At 38.1% G+C, this 27,131-nt stretch overlaps 1 protein-coding gene across 4 annotated transcripts in view; it reads left to right on the forward strand.

Annotated features, from left to right (window-relative positions):
- Nucleotides 1–7,091: 7,091 nt before the first annotated feature.
- ADGRE5 (adhesion G protein-coupled receptor E5) overlaps nt 7,092–27,131 on the forward strand; it is a 54,714-nt gene continuing 34,674 nt past the window's right edge. For 2 of the 4 annotated variants that reach the window (XM_026696267.2, XM_087924651.1), the window contains exon 1: nt 7,275–7,433. In XM_026696267.2, the coding sequence (XP_026552052.2) occupies nt 7,397–7,433 (37 nt within the window). In that variant the 5' untranslated portion in view covers nt 7,275–7,396. Of the gene's footprint in view, nt 7,434–27,131 lie in introns of all 4 variants that reach the window. The other 2 variants (XM_087924652.1, XM_087924650.1) reach the window with 2 other exon arrangements.

Genomic DNA, 27,131 nt, shown 5'->3' on the forward strand with positions numbered 1-27,131 from the left:
AACAATTAGAAGTTGCTTCAGAGCCAAGATATGATGAATTTTTAGGTGCACAGTTCTTTTCCATGTGTCACAGAGGGTCTACAAATGCATTCAAATTTACGTTTGTGTTTTACAAAACAATATCTTTGCTGCTTGGGAATCAGACATTTTTAGTGAGGAATTTCTTTGGTGTGTCAGATGCTACAGCTTCTCAGTCTGTGGCGTTTGTCATTCTTACTATTTGGTAACCCCACTCTCTTCCCCCAGACTAAAAGCTAGGGTTTATAGAGGAGAAACTGTGGAATCTATGGAAGGCAAAAATGTCTGGTAGTACCTTTTCAGACTAACAATTGTTATTAAAAGTTAAAAATGTGAGCTATACAGTTCACTTCATCAGATGTTTGGAATGACTATTAGGATATGCCAAGCAGCGCATGCACAACACAATGTGTTTTTAACTTTTAATAAGGTACTTGTAATCTGCCTCACATGTAGCTAGCATCTGCATAATCAATTTGTCTTCTCTTCCCCACTCCCAACTTAAATCTTACCATAGTAGTCACTCTGATTGAGCTACAGTTTACAAAAGCTTAGGTTTTTTAAAAAAATAAAATGTTAGTTTGATAAAGGGTAGAGGTTGATGTTATTAACTAAATGTTCAAACAACTGCACTTTTTACTCATTTAGATGGTGTGAATTTCAGTTGATAATTATGAAATTTTACTGTGTATTTAACTATATCAAGAATTGTAAAGCATATTTTAATTTAGTATTGGGATTTAGATTTTTCTAAGCCATCCTTAAGCCCCCTAGATAAAATTCTGTTTTCTTCTACTATCTTTGTCTCTTTTTTCAAAGTTCTTATCTTTATCCCAGTCCACTTATAATTTCCATGAAATAACTCCAATAAGTCTTTTGTATTTCCATTTTGAAAGGTAGTCCACATCTTTCTTTTGATACATTATTAGTTTGTCCTTTTGTATTTTTTAAATGATCACCCAAAATCCATTAGTAAATTCAGTATTTCTATCACGTTCTTGTCAGCTGTAGTTTCTAAGTCCACCTTAAAGTTCATTTGGGTTAACTTCAAAGGAGTTTGTTCATCTTTAATTTGGTTCTAGTAGAGTTAAAAAGCTCAAGAACTTCACAAACTCCATATCAACCATTTTTTTAAAAAAAGTAATCATATGCTTTGGTAATCATCTTGTTTTGCATCTAAAATGTAAACAAGAGATTTTTTTCCAACAAAAGAGGATATTTCTCATTAAGTTTCAAAGTCTTTCTTCCAATTTCGCTTTTAGCATCTTGCCTAAAGCCATTCCTTTGCTGCATATTGCAAAAACTGGCAAAAAATAAAGATCTTATAAAGCTGAAAAGATATAATTTTTGAAATGGATCGAAGGGAAATTCTCCCAGAGACTGGTGGGCTTGCAGTTCAAAAGGTTTTTCAATCTTAAACCGGCAATTTTTGAAGAAATAAAACAACATCATTAAAAAGCGGTTTGGTCAAGCCTTGCATCTATGAAAGGCTGCATTCATAACTCAGAGTATGATGGAACCCATAACTCCCATCTTATTGCAAACAGCTTCAAAAACATGGATTTCTTCTGTCTACTTACAAAAATCAGCTGTTTGGACTACATACAGTAGATATAAAAAGTCTACATATCCCCCATTAAAATGCCATGGTTTTGAGATGTTAAAAAAAAAATCAGACCAAGATAAATCACTTCAGCATTTTTGTCACTTTTAATATAACATATACACTATGCAATTCAATTGAGAAACAAATTGAAATCTTTTAGAGGGGAAAACAACAATAAAAAACACAACATGGTTATATAAGTGTGCCCACACTTAAATTAGTACTTCGTTGAAGCACCTTTTGATGTTTATGACAACATTCAGTCTTTTGGGGTAGGAGCCAATCAGCATGGCATATCCTACCGTGGGAATCTTTTCCCTGTCTTCCTCGCAAAAGTGCTCCAAAACCTGTCATATTGCAAGGATATCTCCTACCCACAGCCCACTTCAGGTCAGATTTTCAATTGGATTCAGATCTAAGATCCGACTGGGTCACTCCAAAACTTTGATCTTCTTCTGGTGAAGACATTGTTTTGTTTATCTGAAGGTATACTTATTTTTGAGTTGAAAAATCAAAATCCTCTTCATCTTCAGCATTTTAGTAGACGCCTGAAGGTTTTGTGCCAAAATTGACTGGTACTTGGAACTGTTCACAATTCCCCTTCCACCTTGACTAAAGCTCCAGTTCTACCTGAAGGAAAACAGTTCCAAACCAGGCCACTGCCCTGCTTCCCTGTCGACATGGTGTACTTTTGGTAGTGCACAAAGTTGTTTTTTGCACCAAACATACTTTTTGGAATTATGGCCAAAAGTTCATCCTTGGTCTCATTGGATTGTAACACATTTTCTCACATGCTTTTGTCAGACTTGATGTACATTTTTGCAAAACGTAGCCAGGCTTGGATGTTTTTCTTTGTAAGAAAAGGCTTTCATCTTGCCACCTTATCCCACAGTCCAGATATATGAAGAATGTGGGAGATTGTTATCACATGTAGTTCAAAACCAGTACTTGCCAGAAATTCCTGTAGCTCCTTTAATGTTGCCTAGTCTAATGTTGGCAGGCTTTCCAACCAGTTTTCTTCTTGTTTTTCATCAATTTGAAATATCCAATTCCTGCTAATGTCACCGTTGTGCTATATTTTCCACCGTTGATGACTGTCTTCACTGTGTTCCATGGTATACCCAATGCCTTGGGAAATTCTTTGTACCCTTCTCCTGACTGATAGCTTCCAACAATGGAATTCCTCTTAATGCTTTGCAAGCTCTTTGCTGATTGAGGCTTTTGCCGTTACAGGTAACTGAGTAAATGTCAGAAAAATCTTACCAGAACAACTGAACTTTATATTGATCAGAGACACTTTAATTAATGGCAGATGTATAGTGACTGCTACTTAACATCATTAGGAATGTGATTGGTTAATTCTGAACAGAGCCACATCTCTATTTATAAGAGGGTGTGCACATTTATGCAATCATATTGTTGTACATTTTCTATTGTTTCTCCCTAAAAGATTTCAGTTTGTTTTTCAAATGAATTGCAGAGTTTATATCTTATATTAAAGGTGGGAAAAATTCCAAGATGTAGCCTCATTTTTTTTCTTACATCTCAAAACCTGGCATTTTAGCAGGGGTGTATAATTTTTCTAAAAATATATCCACTGTATGGGCAGTATCCAGTTCTTTGTTCTATGGGGAATTTCAATCTGGAACTGACATCCAGCTGCCTTTTTGGCTGTAATACCCCTGCATCTGTGGAGCAGGAAAAAAAAGTTTGCATTGGTTTGCCTTGACTCATTGGAAGCTCTTAAAGTATTAAGATTTAGATCTGAAGAAGCTGTATTTCACCCAGTTTAGCATATTCTTCATTTCTGACTTTTGTGTAAGAGCATGATTCAGTCTTACAGCAATAGTCTTTGAGTGAACATATATTATCTGCTCATGCAGTTGTAACAAGGACAAAATATATGTGTCTATATTCTATAAATCAATTGGATCCAAATGAATTGGTCCAGTTATTAATAGTATTCCATCATTTAGTTCCATAGCACAAAGCATTCCGAAAATTCTTACTAGCTTTAAAGAAAAACTTTTATAAAGCAATTTGTAGGATGAGCAACTTGAAAGGCATTCAGGTACTAGTCAAAGTAAACTATTTCATCCTTTGATGTTTATCCATGGCACTGAACTTGTGCTGATATGTACAGAACAGAAACTAGCAGTACAATATTTGTTAGGTCACAGAGGGCTTTGAAGTTCTGCATTTCTCCCTCAAAGAGTTATAGACGGTTGGTTTCTGGCTTGTTTTCTTCCCTTCCTTCTGCCAAACCGACTTTGATAAGACTCCTGGCTTCTCATTCACCAGGACATGTCCAAAAAATATGTAAGAAAGAATATCCAGCTTTTTGCCTATACAAAAGGAGTACTGCTCTTTTTGAGTTTAACCAAAAGCTCAAATGACAACTGAAAATTGTGGTTTGTGTTCTCGGTCCTGTGCCCTTTTTTCTGAAATGCAGAAATGGTATACCATATCAATAAACCTAGAAATAAATCAGCTCATATTCTATATTTCTGGAATATCTAGAATTCAGGCATGGGCCAGAAATAGCATTGTTTGTCCTATTTGATTACATCAGGACTTGCCTGGGGTAAGTGCACTCCTCCTAGCCTTCTGGGCTGCATTTTGGCATTCACCATCATCAACCATGGCATCCCCATGAACCATCTTCAAGGGCTAGAGGGGCAACACCATCTCCCACTTAAGTACAGGTAGTACTCCACTTAAAACAGTTTGTTTAGTGACCATTCCAAATTACAATGGCCCTGAAAAAAGTGACATGACCGTTTTTCACACTTATGACCACTGCAGCATGCTCATAGCCACGTGATTTACATTTGGACGCTTGACAACTGACTCATATTTATGATGGGTGCCGTATCCTGTGGTCACACAATCCCCTTTTGCGACCTTCGGACAAGCAAAGTCAATGGGGAAACCAGATAAACTTAACAACCATATTACTAATTTAACAACCAGAGTGATTCACTTAACAAACACGGTATGAGAAGTCGTAAAATGGGGCAAAACTCACTTAACACATTTCTCACTTAGCGACATACATTGTGGTCGTAACTTGAGAACTGCCTGTAGGTAATATCAATCAGCATACAAGAAGAAAAAGTAATCCCCCTGAATCCTCCAGTCTGGGATGCCACAATTTTTGTCTTTTCCCCCCAATGCTTTTTAGCTTCTGTCTAGAACTTCTGGGAGACATTATCTGCTATGTTTTGGGGCGAGGTTTCATCAGTACACTAATGATACTTAATAATATATTGTCACTTTAGGCTGGGCTGGAGGTGCTATGAAGACCCTGATTCAGCTTTAGAAGGCTACATGGAACCAGGTGAGACGAAACCACTCCGATTAAATATCTACAAGACTGTGTAGCTGTTTGATCAACTTGGCTGGATTCCAATTACCAGTATGGCTTTGGGCTTCCCTAAAAAGGCAGGTTGATGATTTGAGGTTCTCCTGGTCCCATGATTACTGCTCAAGCAGTAGATAGAAGGCACAGTCATGGGACCTTGTCCAACTTCGGATGAGAAGCGAAATGTCTTCAAAGGAAAAAACAAAAAACAAAGTCCAACTTGAAAGATCACCTTTGGGACAACCATGACCTGGATGACTGAGAATCTCCATAGACATTTGGATGGTGTGCCAGTTGTGGGACTTTGGAGATCAGGACTTTTTTGCAGCAGTGACATATGTCATTATGAACTACGCCAACTAAGATTGGACTTAAGCGTAGTACATAAAAACATATATTACAACATCTTACCAGTTAATGAATATTTCAGTTTTAAAACAACACAAGAGCACACAACAGATATAAACTAAATGTAAACCACTCCAAAATCAATTGCAGGAAGTATGATTTCAGCAACAGAGTGGTCAATGTCTGGAACTCACTACCTGATTCTGTTATCACATGCTCAAACCCCCACTCTTTTACCCTCAAACTAACCTCTATCGACCTCACCCCATTCCTAAGAGGTCTGTAAGGGGCGTGCACAATCATGCCTACTGTCCCTGTCCTATTGTCCCCAATTATTAGTTTCTATTTCTTGTATTTAAACTTTCGTTTATTCTTGTTTCTGTTATATTGTAAGCTTTTGACAAAATAAAAAATAAATAATCACCTCATGGCTAGACTACTGCAAAATTCTGAACATTGAGCTGTCCTTGAAGACAACTCAGAACTATTGGTTCAAAATGCAGCCCCCAAACAGGAAGGAGACTCAACATTTGCTGATGTAACTTCATCGGTTCCCAGAGGCCACTGGTCCCAGTTGAAGGTGCTGGTTTTGATCTTAAAAGCCCTAAAGAGCTTGCTTATTCATCTGTTCGTTCATTCATGCATTCATTACATGCTCATCTCACTGCCTTAGAAGAGTGAGGAAAATTATCAGGGACGACTCACATCCCCAGTCAGCATGGGTAAGAGATATAGAAGTACAGACAGCCGCACCAACAGGCTGAGGAACAGTTTCTACCCGTGGGCTGTCAAACTACTGAACGGAAAATAACTTCATGTCAACATGGTGTGATAGACTTGAGGGGCCAGCGCATTGTGCAACAAGGTCACATAGTGCAGTAAGATTAGGACTGGGTTAGGGACTTCCGTTCTCATTTTGAGTTGCGTTGGGGTGGGGGGAGAGTCCATGAAGGGAGGCTCAGCCAATCTCATTGTACACATGTTGTATTCTGATAATAAAGGTAATAATAATAGTCACCTAATTGACTCTTGGACCTGAGCTTGGCATTCGTATACTTGCAGGATCATTTCTCCCAAGCACAATCAGCCTAATTTGTGCATTCATTTCAAGAGGTCTGTCCTGGTTCTTCACCCCTTGTAAAAGTGGGTTGGAATTCAGGGACAGACTTTCTCAGTGGCAGCTCACCCAAAGTGGAAGGGTTTAACCCATATGTATGGCAAGGCTTCATCTTCCTTGCAATCTTGCTATGAAACCCCATCTCTTCCAATGGGATGGGTCTTGGTGTGGGCAACAGACCCTAGCCTGCATTTTGATTTTTCCTCTGTGAATTTTATTTTTCTTCATGCACATTATCTGGGGTAGCGGGAAGAATGGAAGTGCTATTCAATACCTGCGAAAAGTGAAAACTGAAAAAACAAAACCCTCAAGTTTCGGGAAGAATCCTGTCCCTCACCACTTTAAATATGGCTGCGATTCCAGAAATACGGTGTAATGCCATGAGTCCGAATCGTCTCAGCATCAGAAAAGTTGACTAAAACCCAGAACCAGAAATAACAGTACAGTAACGGACTAACAGAGTTGGAAGGGACCTTAGAGGTCATCTGGTCCAACCCGCTGCTCAAGCAGGAGACCCTTTCAACAACAACAACAACAAAAATCCCGTAGTCCCTTCAAACCTCCGTGGAAGATTTTTTTGTTCGTCGCGGGCTAAAAAAAAAGCCGCTTGACGTTACAAAGCCCCGAATCTGAGTCTCGAGCGTGAGGCACGGCAATGGGTGCTTGCTGGGAACTCCACGTTTACTTGTTAAAAAGGAGAAGTTGCAGTCCCCGCACCTCCGCTGAGGAAAACCGCACCACACCCCAAGATACGTCAGACTTCGAAGGGGCGAGGAGAAAGGATCTGGGCCCAGCCCAGCAAACGCCCCCACTCTCGGCCACCGGCCCTCCTTTCTTTGGGCGGTTCTGACTGTAAGAGGGGCCGCCCCGCCTCTCCCACCCATCCCCATGAACTTCTGGCTGGGGTGCCACCGGTCTTGGAGCTCTTGAGCACCTGAGCAGCATGGTTCAACTTCCCCCCTGGCAGCTTCTGGCTACGGGTAAGTGTCTCCTTCTGGGCTATTCCTTCGCGCTTCCCACCTCAGCTGGGCTCCTCCACGCCGCTTGTAAATGTTATTTTATTTGAGCTTCCCGAAAGCCCCTCTTACTCTCCCCCGCCCCCCAGGAGAAGTCGGCGGCTTAGGCGCAAAGTCTCAATATTTAAGCGGGGGTCCCGGGGTGCCGTCCTGTCTTCGGGATGGAAAAACGTTGGGTCAAATCAGACTTATTATGTCTCCCCCCCACCGCCCCGCCCCGCCCCAATGCTAAACACTGAGTTGAAGTGGCCAGTGGTGAGCTCGTTCTTCATTAGTGACAGAAACCAGGTGCTCCCTGCCCGATCGCGCTAGATAGGGATTCTGCGAAATGGATTTAAAACTTTTCCTTCGCGCTTTTTTTAAAAAAAAAATCCAGCGGGAGAAACAGAAGCCATTGCCCGTTCTGTTCAAGGCCGTTTAACCCTTTGTCTATCGGCTCTTTGTGTTCTCAAAAAAAGAAAAAAAATCAAAACCTCTCGCCACGCCCCAAAGTTAGGGAGAACGCGGCGGAGAAGCGTAAATGGAAATTGTTTTTTCTTTTTTTCCATACCTCTTTAAAAGGTGATACAATATCCCGGGAGAAAAGTAAGGAAGCTGTTGGAAATAGCTAGTGATAAGCCGGGCAATATTTATTCATCTGGCGCATTCTCCTCTAGGGACTAACGCTGGTGTACATCGTAATTCTCCCCACTTTACCCTCATAGCAACCTTATAAAATGGATTGTTGTAGGCTGAGAGAGGATAACTGGTCAAAATCGTTCGTGAAATGTTACGGCTGAATGCTCAAGGGACCTGAATTTGTCTGGTCTTTAATTAACTAGTATTATTATTCAGAGTCACAAAATTGCAACTTTAAAGTTCTTCTTCAAGCAAGGTGATAAAATGCCACCACCAAAAGTGAAGAAAAACACATTACTTAGCTGTGAGTTTTGAGAAGGGCAAATGGCTAATTACTTCCTTAAGAGTATCGAGCACTACTTGCACTTTGGAAAAAAAAGAAGAAGGAAGGAGACACAAATTCTGTAGCAACAACAAACTGCAATACCAACTTATCCTGGAAAGTGTGCGTATACATGTGCAATCCTTCCAAATCAGAAGAATCTGAGACCACAGACCAACCTCTGAAGTTGCAGAATGAAAGAACGATGGAAGGAAATCTATGACAAATAAAATCACACATTAAACTGAGGATTTATTAGATCAAAAGAAAGAGAATCATACATAAATGTAACAAATATGGACAGAATATTTCATTTTTAGCATCTATACCTATAGATAGATAGATAGATAGATAGATAGATAGATAGATAGATAGATAGATAGATAGATAGATAGATAGATAGATATGTCTGTTGTTGGAAATAAGAGTTGAAGAGATTGCGTGTCCAAGAATTCTCCAGGTTTTGAGAAGATATCAGAAAAAGGAAACTAAAAGCAAATTGGAACAATTTTTTAAAGGGAGAACAAAACTTGTGCAGTCTTTAGGAGGGTTGAAGATGTTCAGTTTCTCATAAAAAGTTGGGTGGGGACGTTGAAACAAATTGGTCTATGGACCAAGAAATAATAGTACAATGCATCTCTGTCCTGTCTACTACAGTTGCTTAGTTGTGACAAAAACTGGTTCGCTTCTGAAGAGAGAATGGAAAGAACGTTGAGAAACAGTTATGACAGAATGGGGTGGGACAGGAGGCTATTTAGTGGAGCAGCAAACTTGATATTTCCTTTTGAAATAGGATAGAAGGAATGCTTTATAAGCCATTTTATGAGCACATTTAGTAAATTAAAACAATAAAACCAAGTTTCCCTTCAGGGTGAAGATTGCTTTTCCTTCTCCTGGGCTGAGGGGAGTGGGAACAATGAGATTTTTTTCAGCTTGCAGTTTGGCAAGTTTCAGTGAAAAGCTCTTTCATGATTATTTATGTTATTTATATCCTGCCTTTTCTTACAGGAGCTCAAGGCAACATTAAAAAACAAAAACAGTGTTTATCCAAAATGTTGAACCACAGCCAACCATGCTTTTCCTCTAACATATTGTGTGAACTTCAGTATGTGATGTGAACACAGAAAAATTGGGTCAATAGAGAAAGTCATGGTTTATTTAACCGCGGATATGCGTGTCATGTGAACCTAGCCTGTGAAAGAGGGGACTCTTGAGGTGATGTCTAAGACTTATCTCAGGGGGGAAAAATGGGAAATGAGCAGCTCTTCTTTCTTTCTCAAATCTATTGCATGAGTATACAATCCTAAGCAGGGATTTACTTTGAAGGGACTATATATATTATTCCTGGCATGAGCTCAAGACTTACTTGTGCGTGTTATTCTTACAAAATATTCCCCCACCCTCTTCCAATCTGTTTGGAGGTGCTGCTTTGTGCATTCTTTTTAGAGCTGCAAAAACACACTGCCAGGACTTCTGGAGCTAGTTCACAGACATTTCGCCAGCTGTCTTCTCAGTCTGTCATCTTGATGTCACAGGGTGAAGCCATGGCTTTATCAGAAAGCTTTTCCTGAAGAATTAATGGCCCTTTTGTTTTAACCTAGAATTTTACCGTGGCTAAGTCAGTGCTAACTTTGGTTCCCTCTTTTTTTTATAAAATTTACCTGTATATATTTTTAGACCGGAACCTTTACTTCCTTTAAATCATACAGGCTTCTGTGGATGAAAGCACAGCTAGTCCTTGACTTGTAACCATTCATTTAATGGCCATCCAAACAGCACTAAAGAAAGTGACATGACCGTTTTTCATACTTATGACTGTTGCAGCAACCCCATGGTCATGTGATTAAAATTCAAATGCTTGGAAACTGGTTTTCATTATTTATAACAGTTGCACTATCCCAGGGTCATGTGATCACCTTTTGCGACCTTCTGACCAGCAAAGTCAACGGGGAAGCCAGATTCACTCAATAATTCTTGCTGATTTAACAACTGCAGTGATTCACTTAACAACTGTGGCAAGAAAGGTCATAAAAAGGGACGAAACTCACTTAACAACTGTTTTGCTTGGCAACATAAATTTTGGGCTCGATTATGGGGGTAAATTGAGGACTACCTGCATAGGACTTGATCAGTTATAAATAGCATACATTTTAGTGGAGTAGGTAGTGTTGTATTTGATTGCATTTGTTTAGTTACATTTAGATGACGGGGAGCCAGTTTAGTGTAGTGGTTAAGACTCCAGGCTAAAAACTGCAGATCACAAAGCCAGCTAGATGAGCTTGGGCCATCCATGCTCTCCCAGTCCTAGAAAGAATGCAATGGAAAACTCCTCCTGAAATCTTGGCAAGAAAACTGTGGGGACTTGTTGAGTCAATTGCCAGGAGTCAACACTGGGAGGGAGGGAGGAACAGGCATACAATCTTTACTAGCATAGAAATAATTTTTATGAGAGTTTGTACATAAAATTAATGACTAGTCAATAACAATTAGGTTCCAAGGAGAATTCAGAATGAATTCAGAGTGCTCAATGGGATGCAGATCTCCCATTTGAAGACTCTTATATGAACAAATCTCTTCCTAAACAAACCTAAGCAAAGATATGTTTAGTTTAACGTGTCTAAACAAATGCTGCCTAAGTGTCTGTGTACAGTAAGGATCACATTTTGTTCAGATTTTTTCTCAGCCATAACAACAATAGCAGTAATAAAAAGAATAAAGTTTCCATAGCTTTACTATTCATTTTTAACTTTTTATCATTTAAAAAGGTTTAACTGATTACTGTTTTACACATCACCACCATATAAAGTAGGATTTTTCCATGCGGTAATGTTTGCGCCAAAATCTAGATTTAGTTTTTGCGTCGGATGCCATGGATAATCCGAAAAAGGTATAGGAGCTAAGTTTGGTTTAATTCAATACAGTTAATACTGTTTCACCTTTGCCAGGTTAAGATTTGCAATTCAGAGAAAACTTTTCAAATGACTTTGGGGGCCCATATATGTGGGATTACAGTGAAAAGACTTCAAAGGCTACAAATAATGTACCACTGCAGGTTAGGACACCCAGAACCCCGGCCAAAAAATTAAATAATGCCCTTATCTATAGTCCACACTGATCCTTTTTTTTTTTCTCTCGTTGGCTCCATCATAGTTTTCTGGTTACTACTATTTTGGGGGAAGACTTGTAGTCTTGGAAACAGTTAAAGGGGCCACGATATAAGGCAGAAAGATTATATTTTTAACTTTAAGACATATTTTAATATTTGTCATGTTGACAACTTCCTGGAATTATACATTCTTTGACCCTGGTTCCACTTCTTAACTTCTGACTTTTAGAAGAAGGGATGACATCAATGTGATTTAGCAATATACTGTTTTTCAGTTGCAAAACATAGCGATGGTAAATTCTAAATCTTAAGTGCTTATAGAGACTGAATGTCTAGCCTTGTTGCTTAGTTGAAGCTCTTTTTCTCTCGATAGAGTAAGCATCCATCCATCTTCATGCTTCTTGCGAGAAAAGTTCATGAAAGGAGATTAAATCAAATCGGTGTTAAATTTATTTATTTACCATTCCCTTAAAATATCTATGGATTATTTTTTTAAAAAGTTAAAACTTTTTTCATATGCTGCTTTTTCAATAAGTGCATGTGATCAAAGATTCCCTTAATACACTGTATAGGTAGTCCTCAGCTTACAACAGTTCGTTTAATGACCATTCAAAGTCACAATGAAAAAAGCGACTTATGACCATTTTTTACACTCATGGTCACATGATTTACATTCAGATGCTTGAAAACTGGCTCATATTTATGATGGTTGCAGTGTCCTGGAGTCACATGATCATCTTTTGCGACCTTCTGATAAGGACAGTCAATGGGGAAGTCAGACACACTTAACTTACCAACTGCAGTGATTCACTTAACAAATGCAACAAGAAAAGTTGTAAAATGGGGCAAAACTCACTTAACAAATTTATCACTTGGCAACATAAATTCTGGGCTCAATTTTGGTCATAAGTTGAGGACTATTTGTATATAACATATTAAATGTTCTACAGTATCTGTACATGTGAGATCTGAAGCGATGGTTTTCTAAAACTGATCCTCATATGTCAAACTTTCCTTAACTTATAATGATGGTGTAGCTGAGTTAGACAAACAAAGCTTGATTTAATAAACTGAGAGGTGAATAAACCTTTTTGTCCATGCATATAGATTTCTTGCATCACTTTCTAATGTAGAGAAATGGAAAAGTTATCTTCGGTTAATCAAAATTTCCCATATTCTCAATAACAGTGCTTATTATTTCTTAGGGAAAAACTAAGATTTACAATTGGCTTAACTTTTTGATTTGATTTTTTTTTTAAAAAATTCGATTATATATTGCTTTTTTGCTTAATTACAGTTCCTGCAAAAGGACCGGTTATGTGGGAGATGAGTTTTTTTAACACATTTTTTCAATGAGATATAATAATCCAATTTAATCCTTGTGCTCACTGATCTGATAAGAATTGCCTTTTCTATGAAAATAATGGACCGGTGAAATGGTGAAATCCCATTGGTATTGACTGTAAAGGCTCCCCAACTCCCAGCCCGGGGAAAAAGCAAATGACATCCTGTCTGAGGGATAATGAGGGATATTTAAAAACCAATATTTAACTTCATAACGTTTTTCAAACAACAGAATTTAGAAATTGCCATTTTAAAAAATGTGGATAGTGTGTGTGAGTTTAAGGATGGTGCAGTCAAAATAGAATCTAGAAGATTCAAATATACAAAGCCCAGGCCAGAGAGAAGCACAGAAGTAAGAGCAATTGATGTTTATGTATGTTTGCTTAGTCAGTACTGAGGAAGAGAGTTTGATTGATTAGAAACCTATTCTGATTTCTCTTCAAGACTCTCTGTGGAACTGTCTATCAAATTTCTCCCACAAAGCCAAATGATCTTCTTTTGTTGTCATAGTTACCTAGGCTTATATTTGCTAAATGACCGGATTTGCACAGGCCTCTGGTTGAGCCAGTTCACTTCTGAGAGATATTGTAGTTTGTTTCCATGTCAATTTCTTCCGTTCTCTGATGACAATCACACCAGAGGTTCATCTGCTCCATCCCCTCCAATTTCTAACCTTGTAAACTCTGATGAAACTTTATCAGCTTTCCTAGCCATGGCTTCCCTCGTGACATTGGATATACACTTCAGTGCACTTTCCCTCAGGACTTGATTTTTTTCAGCGTCACACGTGACTTACTTATAATTGTGTCCCTAGTGAACTTGTATTAAATATATTCCTCAAGCTAATATATTATGCCTTAGCCCGGTCTCTGTCATATGGTTGACGTATATATCAAAGTTTTTATCAAAGCTTAGGCAGCACTGCCTTTCACAGAATGTGAAAAAAAAAATTCTTAATTCTTAATTAAGTTTTAATTCTTAAGTTTAAAATCTTAGTTCTATACTGTAATAGCAACCAACTAAAATTTTCACATTGGTCTCTCCCTTCATTCTGAAATGTTGTGCTGTACAGTATTCTTTTCCTTTGATTATTTTTCCCTCATTTCTGAATTGGTGCTAAAGTGTTAGATCAAAGCAGTACAATGCGAATTAAAAATCAAGGAGATTAAAAATATTTCAGATTCAGTACTACCCCATTAGGAATTTATTCCTAGACAATGTAATCTAAGGTCTCAGATGACCTATAAATAGCAGAATAGAGTTAGTTATTTATCCTAGAAAGAAAAAGGGTGGGAAACTATTTCATGTTATGTCAGGATGCTGCCGCTTGATTTGAATGAAACCTTTTATAAAAGATGTTTTATTTTTGTACCACAAAACAAACCAAATGATACCCAAGTTGGTTTAAATCAAATCAGGCTGGTTTCTGGATCACCAAATTAGGGAGAGAATTGCACCTTGTATTTAATATATATCTGTAGCCACAGTTGTTCTTTAGTTGCATATGTCTTGCAGACATAAAATGTGAAGAATCTAGATGAATTCCTCCTTCTATTTATAAGACCAAAGAACTCCCACTCAAGGCTGGAGTAGGAGAGCCCTCCAGAAGGCTATATCAGGTACCAAAGATGATGAGTTATTGCTACACCTGCTCATATGGAATGTGTGGGTCCTGGAACAGCAGCTTCTAATCAACATCCATGTAGTTAAGTATGAAAGAGTTTGATCTTGACTTCACAACAGAGTCTTGGTCTTTTAGTCATTCAGAGAGGAAAGACAAAAGCTGCTGGGTATTTCCAGGGCATCACAGTAAAAAAAAAATAAGTTGTTTTGTTCTGATTATATTACACGCTCTTAATGAGCCTTCCTATCTGAGTTCAGGTATCACTGTATTTGTGGTGTTACGTCAAATAATTTTCTGGTCATTCATAATAGAATGGCTACAAGAAGCCAGAAAACAGGATATTGTGGAAATTTCCATCAATTCACAGTGGCCCTGTGGTCACTGAACATTAAGTTAAATAAATATTAAGTGCAAAGGTCTATGGGACAAGTTCTCACAGTCGTTGATGTAGATAGTTATTTCTTGTGGAGATCAAAATATTGAGTCTCCTGGAAGAAGTACTCCACACGAGAGAGGAGAAAGGAGGTTAGCAGTGATAGATCCCTAGCTGATGTGAACTGGAGTAAAGACTTATGGGAAAGAACATTATAATCCAATTCTGATCCTCATATATTTTTCATATAACCCATGCAGTGCTTTGTTGTGTCTTACCCAGATTTGGCCTTCCATCGTATGATTATAAAGCAGTTCAGTGGGAATCTTTAGAAATTTTGTGTTAAGTGGCCCTTGGTCATATGACATTTGTTTTCCTTGGTAGCAACATTTGTTTATGCTTTGGAGGTGGAGAAAGACCTTGGTTATTTCTTCACATTTTGTTCAGGAAACGAAGTGCCTTTCTAACCCCTGATTTCATATAGTAATTCTAAAACTGCCACAACTTCCTTTACTCTTCCCTCCACTTGTTGTTCCCTAGATAGAAAGGGTAATTTCAAAATGGAATGAAAAATCTGTACTTTCCTGCAATCAAGCAATGAGACAGATGACGTTTTAGATTTCCATCTAATGTTTTCCCTAAAAAAGAAAGGTTAGAGATTTGATGGAAATTGTCAAATTCTGTTGGATCCAGGGAAGGCTTCTTGAAGAGCTAGAGGTATCACTGTCTCCTTCAAGAAATCACTTTTTACCCCTTAGATCCAATGACATGTTGTGGCCTTAACCAATCACTAGAGATGTAGAGGTAGCTGCCCTCACAGTCCCATTTTCACAGAATCACAGGTCCAAACTTTTTCTAAGCAATCATACTAGATGGTGTCCTGCCCATCTTCACGAGATTTGAAAAACTGGAGTCTAACTCAGGGAATCCAAATGATTTTTGCTGACTATTACAAAACCTTGTAAAAATTTATTTGGTTCCCTCCTGTAGAAGAGACTGTAAATGCACTTGAATACTCTAATGAAGACTGCTATCTGTTTAGATATGAGTACCTCAAAAGCCTGCTACATCAGTGTGGTTCACCCAGTGAGTGCCTTTAAACTTTAAATAAGTGATAGTTTGTAAAACATGATAAGTCAAACCCAACACTTTACATTAAGGTTTAATGTAATGTGTGAAGCCAGTCCTATATTTTTTTTTCTCTTGGCATGGAGATAACTCATGAAAGAAAAGTTTCATCTGCTACAATTTAGCCTGCTATTAAAATTAAAACAGATTGATCCCTTTATTTGTTTTATCTCAGTTGCTAAGGATGTGATAAATCTTTTTTAAAGGAATAATTTAGTAGGCACTAAAGAAAACTCCCTGGAAAACTCCATGCCATTTCATTCAGATGTGTGGGTCCTCTTGTGAATAGCCCATTCCATCCCTGTTATTTTGGTCTTAAGACACTAGCAAATACTTATCCCCCAATTATGGAACTTCCCTAAGGGTCTGGCCTTAGCATCAGCATGTGCGGGAATTGCCTCTGGTAATTTTGTATGTCCCCAAAAGGCTATAAATGGTTGGTTATTCGGTATAATATTGCATTTCAGTGACAGAAAGAAGAATGACTAGCATTTTCTGTAACTTGGCCAATCGTGGGTACTACTTAATGATTGACTTCATATACCAAAATAATCTTCCCCAGCCATATTTCATAATAGCAGACTTGAGATCATAATACTAAATTTTGCTTTCTTGATTTTGGTTACTTAGATCTCATTGAGTCACACAAGTGTTGAAGGCACCAGAGATTTGTAAAAACTCTCAGCCATTTAAACTAAGTATAATTGGTTAGATTGACAGCAATAGCAATAGCACTTAAACTTATATACCGCTTTACAGTCCTCTTTTTGTGGTTTATATAGTCAGCATATTTCCCCAACAATTTGGGCCCTCATTTTACCCACCTCGGAAGGATGGAAGGCTGAGTCAACCTTGAACCTGGTGAGATTTGAACTGCCAAATTGCAGTCAGCCGGCAGTCAACCTAAGTAGCCTGCAGTACTGCACTCTAACCGCTACAGTAATAAAATAATCTCAAGTTTCCATAGAGATGAATGGAGACAACACAAAAATAGCGTAAAGCTAATCAATGTAGCTAGACTGCTTTGTTTTTAGTAGCCTTGATGAGTTCAGTATATTTATTGTATATTTGTCTCTCTGTGTACACTGTCCTATGTGTCCCTACTTGTCATCTCATTGCACTATACTGCTGATTACAATATGATACACTAGTATCAATATGTGATATGTGTTGTAATTGTGTATCAAGAATTCCCACTAAGAGAACATATGAAATTGTAAACAAGACAGACGAAAGTATAAGTACAATGAATAAAAATATATAGAAATTTAGGTAAAAGAAATATAATTGAATAAGAAGAAAACGAGATAACCATAAAAGAAAATTAAGAGAAGTAAAGGGAGAAATAGTGAGAAGTTGGAAAAAGAGTAATAAGATATGAAGTTAAATACGTAAGATGAATATGCATATGAAATTGTGTCTGTATGGAAATGTGATAACCCAGAACGATGCTGTACTCAAATAAGATGTTTTCTTTGTTTTGTTAAAACTCAATAAAACTTTATTTAAAAAAAAGACCACCCTACGTGGTCATGGGCTTTCTACTTGTCCTGATTAGTATATACCGGTAGTATTACTTAGTGTCTTGTTGTACTCTGTCTAGATTGTTCGACTTAGTTGCCATATTGGATTTTCTACTACTTTCTACCATGGGCTGATTGTGCTAAGAGATGCTTCGCCTGCCCCACATACATAGGTATATGCAGTATTGGGTTCAGATACCATGCTAAGTCATGATGCAGCTTATTTGATTTGGGCTTAAAGTGTCTTGTGAATCTAACCAATATGCTTGGTATGCTATGTTCTACATAGCTTAGTTTACAATTAAGTTTATTCATTATTAACTATGGCTTACTTAGCAAGGTGTACATGTCCACATGCATATAACCTCAGTTTTCAGAATTTCTCACATGGAAAGTTAACTTATGTATGTGATTTAGACATACCTAGAAGATACAGAGAATGTTATGGAAATAGATAGGATTGTTTTGCTCTAAAATTTAAACTCTACATTAACTTCAAAAGCTACATGACTTTCTAACCAAAATGCCAGAGTTCAAGCCTGAAACACCTATGCAGAACTGACCATGCCATTTTATCATACTTTATCCTTAAATCTTCCTATCTTCTCAGTACACGGAAATTTTAATGCCCTCAGTGATGTTACTGGTAACTGCTATCATCTAGGTCAAATCTACAGCCTTTCACTATGGTGGAGAGAGCCTTCTTTCTCACTTTTGTCCTGCCTGCATCATCTGTATCTAGTCAATACCAGGAATCATCTCCAAGAAAATTAAGAAGAAGGAGCTACGGGGGGAAATGCACGTGTTTTTAAAATCCATAAACCTCAATAAATCCATAAACCTCAATCCGTAAAGTAAATCTCACACTTCTATTTTAAGTGCCGAATGGCCTAGATATCACAACTGGCCCAAAGTAACATGTGAAAGACATCCATTATAGTAGGAAGTACTCTGGAGAGGAGCAGATGAAGAAAGGAGGAATCAAAATGAGCTTATGCCCCCTGCTGATCTTGGCTTAATTGACAAGGTTTCCAGCTAACTACACCATTTTGAGAGCAGCTTGTCTATTTCTACCCTGACAGAAACCAACTAACTAACCCCAAACCCATTGGTACACAGTGCCTGACAATTATACGAACTCCGGTGACACCGTGGTAAGAATGCAGTATTGCAGGCTAACTCTGCCCGCTGCCAGGAGTTTGATCCCAACCAGCTCAACATTGACTCAGTCTTCCATCCTTCCAAGGTCGGTTAAAATGAGGAGCCAAATAGCTGGGGACATTATGCTGACATTTGTAAACTGCTCAGAGAATGCTGTAAAGCACTATGGAGTGATATATAATCTAAGTGCTATTGCTATTTCAAATCTATATTCCAAACATTACCCTCCAATGCAGGGGTGTCAAACTGGATTTCTTTGAGGGCCGGATCAACATTGTAGTTCTCCTCTGTGGGCCAGTGGGAGGGGCAGGGACCATGGGTGGGGGGAGATGGGACAGATGCCTCCTGCAGCATCCTGCTGGCCAAAAACAGGGCATGATGGGACCAATTTTGGCCAGCAGAGTGCTGCTGGAGGCTGGGAAGGCTGAAAATGGCCCACACAGAGGCTTCACGGGACTGCCGCACAGCCTGTTTTCACCCAGGAGAATGTTGCAGGAGGCCGTCCAGGTCAAAAACAGGGTGCGGTGGGGCTCACGTGGCACCGCGGGCTGGTCCTTTGATATTTCCAGGCCAGCCCCACAGGCCAGATTTAAACATCCCATGGGCCAGATCCAGCCCGCAGGCCTTGAGTTTGACACCCCTGCTTTAATGGAATTTGTGACCATGGAAGATGGAGTCGCTCATACTTCCTCTTCCTTCATTTCTTGATGTCATCACTGCTTACCATATAGAAGTAACTTTTTTCAGCTTTTCTGTGGAAGGTGTGTAGTAATCCAAAGAAGAGAGGGTATCCCATCCCCTCTGTGAAGGGAACATTGAATTAACCAACCTGTCAGTATTGTCATAAAAAGAACTTGCCAAGAAAGCATCCTATTTCTTTCTCATTTAAAATGGCCAAAATAAATCACTCAGGAAAACAGCGGTGATCTGTCGCCTAGGTTTACTTCTGTTTGAGAAATTTCAACAGGAAACTTGCACCAAAAGGTCAAGCAGCCTTACACAAGCACTTACTAAGAAAGGAACAAGTCAGGAAAAAGTGAAGTGCCAGCAATATGCTGATTTTTTACTCAACTTTGTTGTGCATTTATTGATTAAACTCAGCTTTATTGTCTATCAAGCCAAGAATTACCCTCAGCCATTTTCTTGTAAAAGCCACCAATATCCAAGGACAAGTTGGACTGCAAGGCAGGCCAAAGGGTTGGGATTGTTGCGCACTGCCTCAAAGTGCCAATTTAGTATTGGTGAGGTTGGGCGAAACAAAGGTGGAGCCTAGGCTTTCCACAGAGAAAAGGAGACCCGGAGCAGAGGCTAGAATGTGGAACAAAATAGTCCATTTAGTAGCTGCAGTCAAGTCCCAGCTTCTTCTTGGCAAGCGCATCTCCTCCCACCCTTTGGTTCTTTATCAAGGAGAAGAAAAATGACACCTGCTGGTTCTTGTTTGGATATTGCGAAATACAATATTTTTGTGCTACCCTTCAAGATAGAAGAGATTGAGCGGTCTAATGTATTTTAAGTTATCAACACTTAGGTCTAGCCAAATTCAGCAATATAGAATAGAATAACAGGGTTGGAAGGGACCTTGGAGGTCTTGTAGTCCAACCCCCTGCCTAGGCAGGAAACCCTATACACCATTTCAGTCAAATTGTTGTCCAATCTCTTCTTAAAAACTTCCAGTGTTCGATCATTCACCATTTCTGGAGGCAAGTTGTTCCACTGATTAATTGTTCTAACTGTCAGTAAATTTCTCCTTAGTTCTAGGTTGTTCTCTCCTTGGTTAATTTCCATCCATTGGTTCTTATCCGGCCTTTAGGTGCTTTGGAGAATAGCTTGACTCCCACTTCTTTGTGGCAAGTAGTTCCTTGTGTCAATCAACCAGCATCCCAAGCAACAAGCATGCGAGGAAGCGGTTTGGATAGCTCCTGCCACTGGAAGTTCCTTGTGTCCCAGAGAATAAAGATAATATTTCTTCTTTCTCAGACCACTGAAATCCATCAACTGTCCAACTTCCATCTATACGCCCAACTAACAAAACATTAAAAAAAAAAGACTGAGGCCCAATATACAAATGTATTGTTGTTTGCAAACTCTTTCTATGGAGTCTTTAGGGTTCAGGTTTTATAATTAATGCAGTGATCCCAGTATATTCTCTGCATGTGTGAATGCTTTATTTAGACAATCAAATATGCTATAGTGATTTGTTTGCTGAATTAAGCAGGCAGACTGCCAAATGAAAAAGAGTGCAGCGTGAGAATATATTAGAGACTCAAGCCAATAACCAGACTAATGTGCTTTTGTGTTATTATATTGTTGAAGGGCTGATTGAAGTGAATTTATTGCTAATAATGGCTTTTTTTTTTTGTTGGATTAGTTCTGAGACTATTTGCAAACCAGGCTACAAAAATGCATTTCATGGTTGCTTTTATCATTTAGCATAGGATTTTTAAAATGTTTATTTATTTTTAAATTGGTCCCGTGGCTGATTTTATATAAAGCTCGGTAGTATATATGAAAAACAAAAGAGTAAGGTGCGTTATACCTTAAAGTAGAATGCTGAATTTTACTCGGCTGGAACTTTCAATTTTGTGTTTTCTTCCAATGGAATTTGAAAAAATTGAGTCTTATTGGCATAATGATTGAAAGGAGTAAATTTATTTCAAGCTTGGAACTAAATATTTTTCTGCTTCATGCAGATCAGTGGTGCTATTATCTATTTCATAAGATTCAGCAAATTTGGTTCTTTGATTAGGAGACAGGGATTATTATACTATTAGAAGTCAAGTCAGGAGCCATTAAACTCCCAGAACAATGAAAGTAAGAATTCTCATAAAGAGATCTTTAGATATTGAAAGCTGCTACACGCAAGAAGAAAATAGTTTGACAGCTAATAGAAATGCTCAAGGAAGCAGAGTGGTTAACAGAAACATTGTACCTCTGAAGGAGATGTAAAAAAATCTTGTTTTGGTTAAATCATGTGGTAAATGTGTCTTTATGGTTTCAGATATTATTTGGAAGAAACTGTCAGCTGCTGCAACTTTTGTGTAAACAGTTACGTACATATTTAAAAACTCTGTACCCAAATCCCTGAATTTCTCAGAATAATGAGAGAGACAGAGACAGATGGAAAACTGTTTTGTACAGTCGAAGGGTAGAACATTCTGGAGCAAATTTACCTTTCTTACATACATGTCTCTTGTGACAGATTACCATGTAAATAGGCATCAGACTGTATATCTGAAGCATCATAATTTGGTTCCTGGCTCTCCTTTTCCTTAAAAGTTTCTATAGAAAGAATTGCTGTAGTTGCCACTGAAACTTCCTCTGGTTAAACTTTCACAATGAGTCCCCTGAGGCAGCAGCCCCCAATTTTTTGGGCACCAGAGACCGGTTCTGTGGTGAAAGGTTTTTCCACAGATGACGTGGTTTCTCATGCTGCCTGCATCCCACAGATGGGGTTTCACTTGTTTGCACTATTCACAGACCAGGGGTTGGGGTCCTGAGGGTTAGTGGTAAAATAGTTGCAATATTATTTCAGAGCCAAAAGACAAAAGCAAAAACCCAGTTTTCTACATGTCCAGAACTGGCCCAGTTTAATCAATTGCAAAAGAACAGCACATTGAGAGATAACATCTCACTCGCACACACATGCTGTTAATCTTGTGATTTTGTGCCTTGGGGCTTGCAACCGCAGGCATTTTTGCCGTATCACATTACCAGTGCTTCAGAAATGACAATGTGTTTAAAATAAAGTAGCCTTGTGTTGGGAGGATTGTTCTGGCTTTCCACTGAAAGGAATTTGAACCTTGCCAGCCTCCCAGCTCCTGGGAACACAGACAGAGTGAGCTGGCATGATCAGGGTAAAATAGGCATGTCGTCCTATCAGTGTTGGGCATTTTGAAAATAACAGAAGCCCATCACCATGGCAAACACAAAAACAGAGGGAAATGATAGCAATTTATTATCTTTGATTTTGGTCAAAAGGGAACAGTGGCTCTCTGCAAACTCAAGCCACACAAATGCATAAGAAACATCTACATGTTTTCTGTTCAGTCAGGTCTGAAAAATAGAGCGGTCTGGATCAATCTCCATTGCATTTTTAAAAAGCTTCAGAGAACTTTGCAGACAGGTGGGTGGATCATGTAAAAGTGCCCTGAGATACTGAGGCTCTTTCATATCAACCTGAATAATGTTAGCCATACTTTTAAAACTCTGCATTTTTCAGGGAAATATTTCAGATGTTGTTGAAGGGCAGTCAGGTAGATTTGGGCAAGGCTTAATTTTATAATCTGTTCAGTATATAATATTTGGAATTGTGTAAGTGTGTTGAGATATGGCTGGTGTGGGCCACTCACCCCCCCCCGAAAAAAATGCAGTTGACAGAAAGCAAGCTAGTGGAACAAAGAACTCTCCCTGGTTTTTTGGAAGAGGAACTCTGAATAGAACCTATTCAGGGGCTTAGAAAATTTCAAAGTTGCTAAAAACAGGGTAGCATATTGTCCATTTGAATGAAGACACAGGGAGGATGACTTTGAAGATTGCCTGTCTAATCAGAGTAACTTTGAATAATGATTCTTGAACAGTTCTTGGCTTTGAGGCCTGAACCCCATCTCTCACTACTGAGTATAACAAATCAGGAGGTTTTACAGGGTGTAATCTGAGAAAGCCTATCCAAATACTGGAAGCAAATTCCAAGCCAGAGAGGCAGGTTAGTGCTGAGTTTTTGAGCTAGAAAAGGCCCCTTTGGCAGATAACTGTTGAGTACTGGACTGCTCTATACTATTAATCTGTGATATAATACTTCATAGCATGCAGTAAGCAAAAAGAAAAATATTCTACATTTTATTTCACAATAATCTGAAAACTTTCAAAATACTTGCTTGAAACTACAATACGAAAAGCTAGAGAAAACATGATGAAACAACAAAGATTAATGAGAAGATACAATGAAGAGGTTTTTTAAAAAAACTATATTACAGAAACTTGATAATAGCATATAACATGTGCCAGTACTGTGGCTGAGAAGACACAGAATGGGTTACAGAATGAGGCCATGATCCAGAATGATTTGAAGTGGCCGTGTTCCCATGTGTCTTGGGCTGGTGGGTAACATGTCATGTGGATATCCTACTCCAGGCATCTGATTCTTACTGATCAACCTTGAGAAGTTTTGGTTAGCCTTAAACTGACTGGCATAGTAAAGCATCTTTCTACAATCAGCTGGTTCATCAGAACAGCTTATGTGAGTGGGGACTAACAGCCAGCTTCCTTCCTGCCATGATGAAGAGAAAATTAGAGTACAATATTGCTTTAGTTTTCACTTCCCCTGTGGCTACCTACCCAGGCTGTGAAAAGGAGGTAGAAAAGGTGGAGGTGACTCAACACAGTTTTTATTCTTCATTTTGATTTGAAATGGTCTTTTTAAAACTGTCAGGGGGGAAAAATACAGGAAATAATCCTTTTGGGGCAGCTGGGAGGGGATCATATTTGGTAATTTGTAACTGCCTTAGTTATTCCAAATTGTGTGCTGCTAGTTCAGATATATAAATGAGTTGACTGAGGGAGAAGCTGGTCGAGTATTTTGGACTAAGAGCAGCAATAACATAGTTAAAGTGCATTTTTATTTTGATTGTTTTATTCTCGGGTCAGTGTTTACCCACCCAGAGTCTGTCTTCATTGGGGAAATTTACAAATCTTGCAAATGGAGCCATATGTACTCAGCTTTGAGAGGGTGTTCAAATCTTTCGCGCATTTAAAAACTGAGTAACAGAACTTGGGAAATATTAAAGAAAAAAGTACCCTCTAATACAGGAAGCATTTTGCAAGCCATGGTGTATTCTAAATACATTTTACATCCAAGTGAAAAAAAATGTGTCTTGCTGGCCGAGACTAGAAAATGCTTCTTAGAAACAGAACAATGCTCATAGTGATCATCTGTAAATTATAAATATTTGGTAGAATGAACTCTTGGATACACATAAATTAAAGAAATTATGTATATAGGTGCTTGGTTATTGAAGAAATCTATGCTAGATACACGGAAATAAAAACATCTTAGCAAACCCTTTTGTAAACATTAAAGTCCAACTGGTAAATACAAGAAGCAACAAATTGCCACTGTCCCAAATAAAGTCACAGCTTCCTTTTAATATTTTTGCTTATTCTTTGTTAATGTAAACAAATATAACTTACTCTTTCTTCATCTGCTGCTTCCCAGTTGTGCTGGACTGCGATTCCCAGAATTCCAAGCCAGTTGCATTCCATCATGAGGGCAACATATTGCAGAAGGCAGGAATGTAGTAATGAGGTTTCCTAACACAAAGGCCTGGGAGATGGACAGTCCGGATGCAGGGCACACCTGTGCAAATACCAAATATTATCCTTGGTAGATTTTCTCTCTAAAAACAAATGTGGTATTAAAAATGATGGGAAATGGTAGAAACATTATACAGGGAGAAGGAAGTTGCCTGGACATCCAAGTAAGATAATTGCTCATAGAACAGAACATCCAGAATTGGAAGGGACCTTGGAGGTCTTCTTGTCCAACACAACAGCTCCAGCAAGAGACTCTATACCATTTCAGACGAATGACTGCCCAGTCTCCTCCATCTCCAGTGATGAAGCACTGACAACTTCTGAAGGCTGTTCCACTGGTTGATTGTTCTTAACGTCAGGAAATTTCTCCTTATTTACAGATTGCTTCTCTCCTTCATTAATTTCTATCCATTCTTTCTGAACTTGCCTTCTGGTGCTTTGGAGAACAGGTTGATCCCCTCGTCTTTATAGCAGCCCTTCAAATATTGGAAGTCTGCTATCATGTCACCCCTAATCCTTCTTTTCACTAGACTAGACATACCCAATTCCTGCAACCATTCTTCATATTAATTCTTCATAGCCTGTGCCTTAAACTTTCCACAAAGACTATATAGGTAGTGCTCGACTTACAACCACAGTTGAGCCCAACATTCCTTTTTCCTTTTTTAAGTTTTTATTTTTCACAAACATATAAACAAAACATAGAAACATAAAACCATCTTTCAATATATACATACAGTGTGTCGGTTACGATCTTTTGTGCCATCCTTTTTTTTTAACCATTACTCACAAATTGTGTAAATTCTCACCATACCAATCTAACATGTGCTTATATAATATCAATCATTAATCATTCATTTCACTAAACTATTTTTCCTTCATTCTATACGAGACATTCTAAATTTTATTATAATTTAATCTTATACATTCATCCAATGGTTATATATTTTATATTGTATTCTATATCTATTAACTTTTTATTGTAAGGCTTCCTAATCTATTTCTTTACCATGTCTTTTTATCTAACCATTGATAAAATAAATCCCATATCATATAAAAATGTTTATCTTCTTGTTCTCTGATTTCAAATGTCAATTTACTCATTTCAGCACAATCCATGATTTTCTTAATAATTTCCTCCTGCATGGGTATTTTTTCATTTTTCAATTCTTAGCAAATACAATTCTAGCCGCTGTTAAAACATTTTCCATCAAATATTTCAGTTCTTTACTGTATATTTCTTGTATAATTCCCAATAAGAATATCTCAGGTTTAAAGTCTATGTGTTGTTTTATCATTTTTTCCAACCATGTGTGGATTATAGTCCAATATCTTTTTTCATCCGAGCATGTCCACCTCATATATGAGCCAGGTATCTGATGACATTTCCAACATTTATCCGATTTATTCTTGAACATTCTCACAATTCTCGTTGGGGATAAGTGCCACCTGTAAAACATCTTATACAAATTTTCTTTATATGCAGTTGACATTGTCATTTTATAATTTTGAGACCACAATTTTTGCCATTTATCTAGATCAATTCCATATCCAAAATTTTCCCCCCACACAATCATTGTTTCTTTAACTTGTTCTTCCTCTAGTTTAAACTCCAGCAAAGGTCCATAAAGTTTTTAAATTACTTTTTCATCAGTACTTGTCAAAATTTTATCTACATCGATCAACTCATCATAGATTCCTTCTGTTTTAATATCTTTATCAAATCTAGATTGTATTTGCAAATATAAAAACCAATTCATTTTTTCACCTTGTTCTTCCAACACTGGCATAGATTTAAGTTCACCCTTTTCATTCAATAACTCACCATATTGAACTGTTTGTTCCTTTTTATACAGTATATTATTGGACAAGAAAAAGTAGATAACCATAGTGGAATCTTTAGATAATATTGCTTTTTTATCTTCTCCCAGTTTAAAAACAATACTTCTCGAATGTGTCTTCTAAAATACCCCTGTGTTTTAGTTCCCTTATACCAGAGGAAGGCATGCCACCCTAATAGCAAGTCATGTCCTTCTAAATTCAAAAGTCTAATATTCCTTAGCGATATCCACTCCTTTACCCACATCAAACTCAACGCCTGATAATATAATTCCCAATTGGGCAAAGTGAATCCTCCTCTTATTCTTGCATCTT

Source organism: Pseudonaja textilis, chromosome 2 (genome assembly GCF_049901715.1).
Source record: "Pseudonaja textilis isolate UNSWEBS1 chromosome 2, rPseTex1.2, whole genome shotgun sequence".
NCBI classification, from domain to species: domain Eukaryota; kingdom Metazoa; phylum Chordata; class Lepidosauria; order Squamata; family Elapidae; genus Pseudonaja; species Pseudonaja textilis.